Source organism: Micropterus dolomieu, linkage group LG22 (genome assembly GCF_021292245.1).
Source record: "Micropterus dolomieu isolate WLL.071019.BEF.003 ecotype Adirondacks linkage group LG22, ASM2129224v1, whole genome shotgun sequence".
In the NCBI taxonomy this organism is placed as follows: Eukaryota; Metazoa; Chordata; class Actinopteri; order Centrarchiformes; family Centrarchidae; genus Micropterus; species Micropterus dolomieu.
Window position 1 is genome coordinate 3,780,614 of NC_060171.1, and position 4,028 is coordinate 3,784,641.

The window sequence follows — 4,028 nt, forward strand, 5'->3', positions numbered from 1 at the left end:
TCCCTGCCGAAATGTGCACAAACCTTGTCACCAACTATAAAAACCGTTTGACATCTGTGCTGGCCAATAATGGCTTTTCTACAAAATATTAACATGCTGTTTGTCCAGGGGGTCATATACTTGTTTTTCCTCATCAGATGGTTATCAATTTTAATAAATTCATATGATGTGATTTTCTGGAATTTCCTTTGGGATTCTGTCTTTCACTGTTAGAATGTACATATGATTAAAATTGTAGATTGTTGCATTCTTTGTAAGTGGGCAAACCTGCAAAATCAGCAAGGGGTCAAATACTTATTTCCCCCACTGTATATGGACAAAATGTTAGACAGTGATACAATAGCTTCAGTGACAAGACTAGACAGTAAAAATCTGCAAATAAATCCTACGCAACATATTTATGTTACTTATTTTTGGCAATACGGAAGTCAGTTTCTTCTATACTAACTGCAAAAATCGTCCACTTGCAGCATTAGTGAACAGTGACCTTTATATCTATATTGGAAACAGGATTACTGTATTTTTTTAGCAATCTCCTACCTTCTTCAGCAGGTCCTCCAGAAGCCCCATGTTGGCCTCCTGAGCCTTGATGGTGTGGGAGAAAAAAGCGTATGTCTTCCGGGGAATGACCTTCTCCTCTTGGAATGGCCTCTTCACCCCAATTATCAGAGACGCCTCGGAAATGTCCTCCTGAACGACAGCCCCCGTCTTTATGTAGTACTGAAAACAATGCCCAGACCGAATTAGACAGCTGACAGAAGCACGCACATTTCTTACGGGGTCATTTAGATTTTTCTTTTTGTGAAGTTTTGAATAACTTCACTAGTAATTAACACATCAAATGAAGATGAAGAGAGACAAAACTTGATTTATTTTTTTAAGTATCCCCAGCAGGAATTTTGCATGTTACACAGCACAAGAGACAGGCTAGGAAGTAAGAAAAACAGATATATACTACTAATTTATTAGTATTATTATATTATTTATGCAGCTGTAACTTAGTGGGACCTTCCTGGCTAAATAAATAAATTAATAGTAATGTTATGTAATGTAAGTAATATAAAGCACAGTGCCTGTATTAGATACTAATACTTATATTACAACTACTTCCATAATAATAGTAAAAACACATACATAATAGCCTCTAAACATATAAATAGGGTTGAAATTAGTGGAAATGTGTTTCTGTTCACCATCAGACACTGTTCGGTGTCTCACCTTCTCGTGGATGGCTCTACGGTTGGATGGTTGGACCAGGACTTTGACGCCGGCGTTGGTGAGCTCTTTGACGTGGCGCGGGGCCAGCGGTGCCCTCCTCTCCCAGGGGTTGACGTCCTCGCGCCGGATGGCCATGACGGCCCTGTGGTGCTCATAACGCCGCTGGCCTGCGAGGCAGCTCTGCGTCCTCTTACCTTGGTGTCCTAGCAGTCTGAACATGACTTCACCTCCCCTGCTCGTGTCAAAGAGATGGAGCCACAGACAACGCCACATTTATCATCAGGCTTGTGACATTCAGAAAGGAAGTGACACAAACTCTTATGTACGTCTATGGAACAGGGCAAACTATATTGCAAAACACATCAAGTGTGTTTGTACATTTGACCGCCAGCGTGGGAGTACAATTTTCCATTCAAGGGAAGGCATGATTCAGGAGGTCATGTTAAGTTTCCTGATGGAAGGGAGCTGCTGACAAGCACGAGGCTTTCACAGACCTTGTTTCAGAAAGAATGTTTAATGAAAGCTTTGAAAGCTTTACTGGAAGATAAACTCTACTGCAGTAAGACTGGCTCTGTGAACCTCACCTGCTTACTGGCAACAAACTCTCCTCCCCTCCAGCGCAGCCTAAAGCAGCTGTCTGACACACCTTTAGACAGATACGTGTCATCAGCAGCGGTAAGAGAGAAGAAAACTGGGAGAAAATTAGTAAGGTTTGGCTCACTGGCCACTTAACGTTAGCTGTATCGGTGCCTTTTGTTGTTAAACATGTTCATCATAAAGCAAACGTGCTTGTCAGTCACTTTTCCTCAACCAACCAATAGCAACCTGGATGGGGCGGGACATTAAAAGTAGTTTGATTTAACCTTACTCCAGTAAACTTTCAAATGTTGAAAAATATGATTACTGACAACTTAGTAGCGGCATTAACAAATTAGAGACCGATGTAGAGCCTTTTGCTTGGATTTAATAAATAAAAACAACCCACAGAAATGAAAACAGCTGGATTTAATATTCAACAAGTGGTGAAATAATAGGCTATTATGTGAAATTATAATGAATATAGTAATTAATATATTATTGTTATACCAACAGTAAATTATAAACTGAACATTATACTCTTTATTTAATGCTATAATATTGTACTAATACACTCGTGTACTAGTTCCTCCTCCAGGTCGTGGATAGTATATCGCCAATATTTACTCCTTCTAGCTGCCTCCTCCGTAGAGCAACACGCTCCCCTTGTTGTTTTACATCTGTTTTACTAGTTATTGTTATAAATATTGTTTATCATTTCACTTTGTACACTTTTCAAAATGTCAGTATTTTGTGCATTTTCCTTGATAATTAAGCAAGAAGACACATAGTACCATTTGTTCCATTATAATCGAATCGCAAATTGCAATATTGTCCACAATAATCACAATATGCCTTTTTATCCAAGTCGTGCAGACCTGAGCAAGACACTTAACCCCTATTTGCGTCTCTTTGGATCAAAGCCTCAGCTAAATTAATAAATATAATGGTAAAACAGCAGTTTTTACATGCATATTATTACATTAATTGCATGATATTTTGTAACATATTAATCCAGTGGAGAGTTTCAATATCAAACTGGCTTACTACAACTCATACCAGAAGCTACTGTGCACAGTAACCACTATCTCTGAAAGATGATTGACCACTTGCCTTAGTTACCTTAGTTGCCTTTGTCTAAACTAGTTAGATTATGCCCCACGTAATCGTGATGCAACTAATCTTATTGCCGTATTTGAGTTACAAACTAACTTTTGGTTACCAAGCCTCTAGTGTTGACTTTACACTCAACTTACACACAGCTGGTGCAATCCAGTGCAGGTGGACCGATTATTGCTAATCTCTGCAAAATACCAAACTTTTAAAACACAACGTCACGTTCATAGCTTAGCACCATACCACTGACATCACCAATCTGGCCTAATCATTAACATGACTAGCTAAAAACAAGCAGGCAGCGACTCACCTACCAAAGTTAGATTCAGCAGTTCAACTTTATATTCCACCTCCTGTGCACTCACAGTTCAATGTTTTGGTCAAATGACATGTTAATCTGAGCATCCCAATTGGCTATTCAGGAGGAAATGTCAAAAGGTGAGACTAAAGTACACTGCTCAAAAAAAATAAAGGGAACACTTACAATGTAACTCCAAGTCAATCACACTTCTGTGAAATCAAACTGTCCACTTAGGAAGCAACACTGATTGACAATCAGTTTCACATGCTGTTGTGCAAATGGAAAAGACAACAGGTGGAAATTATAGGCAATTAGCAAGACACCCCCAATAAAGGAGTGGTTCTGCAGGTGGTGACCACAGACCGCTTCTCAGTTCCTTTGCTTCCTGGCTGATGTTTTGGTCACTTTTGAATGCTGGCGGTGCTTTCACTCTAGTGGTAGCATGAGACGGAGTCTACAACCCACACAAGTGGCTCAGGTAGTGCAGCTCATCCAGGATGGCACATCAATGCGAGCTGTGGCAAGAAGGTTTGCTGTGTCTGTCAGCGTGGTGTCCATAGCACGGAGGCGCTACCAGGAGACAGGCCAGTACATCAGGTGACGTGGAGGAGGCCGTAGGAGGGCAACAACCCGGCAGCAGGACCGCTACCTCCGCCTTTGTGCAAGGAGGAGCAGGAGGAGCACTGCCAGAGCCCTGCAAAATGACCTCCAGCAGGCCGCAAATGTGCATGTGTCTGCTCAAACGGTCAGAAACAGGCTCCATGAGGGTGGTATGAGGGCCCGACGTCCACAGGTGGGGGTTGTGCTTACAGCCCAA

General features: G+C 41.3%; 1 protein-coding gene across 4 annotated transcripts in view; it reads right to left on the reverse strand.

The window, feature by feature from the left end:
- Nucleotides 1-4,028, reverse strand: part of aass (aminoadipate-semialdehyde synthase) — a 43,406-nt gene that overhangs the window by 29,370 nt on the left and 10,008 nt on the right. For 3 of the 4 annotated variants that reach the window (XM_046036646.1, XM_046036645.1, XM_046036643.1), the window contains exons 2-3: nt 1,219-1,450; nt 541-720 (exon numbers count right to left, since the gene is read on the reverse strand). In XM_046036646.1, coding sequence (XP_045892602.1) covers nt 541-720; nt 1,219-1,437 — 399 coding nt within the window. In that variant the 5' untranslated portion in view covers nt 1,438-1,450. Of the gene's footprint in view, nt 1-540; nt 721-1,218; nt 1,454-4,028 lie in introns of all 4 variants that reach the window. The other variant, XM_046036644.1, reaches the window with a different exon arrangement.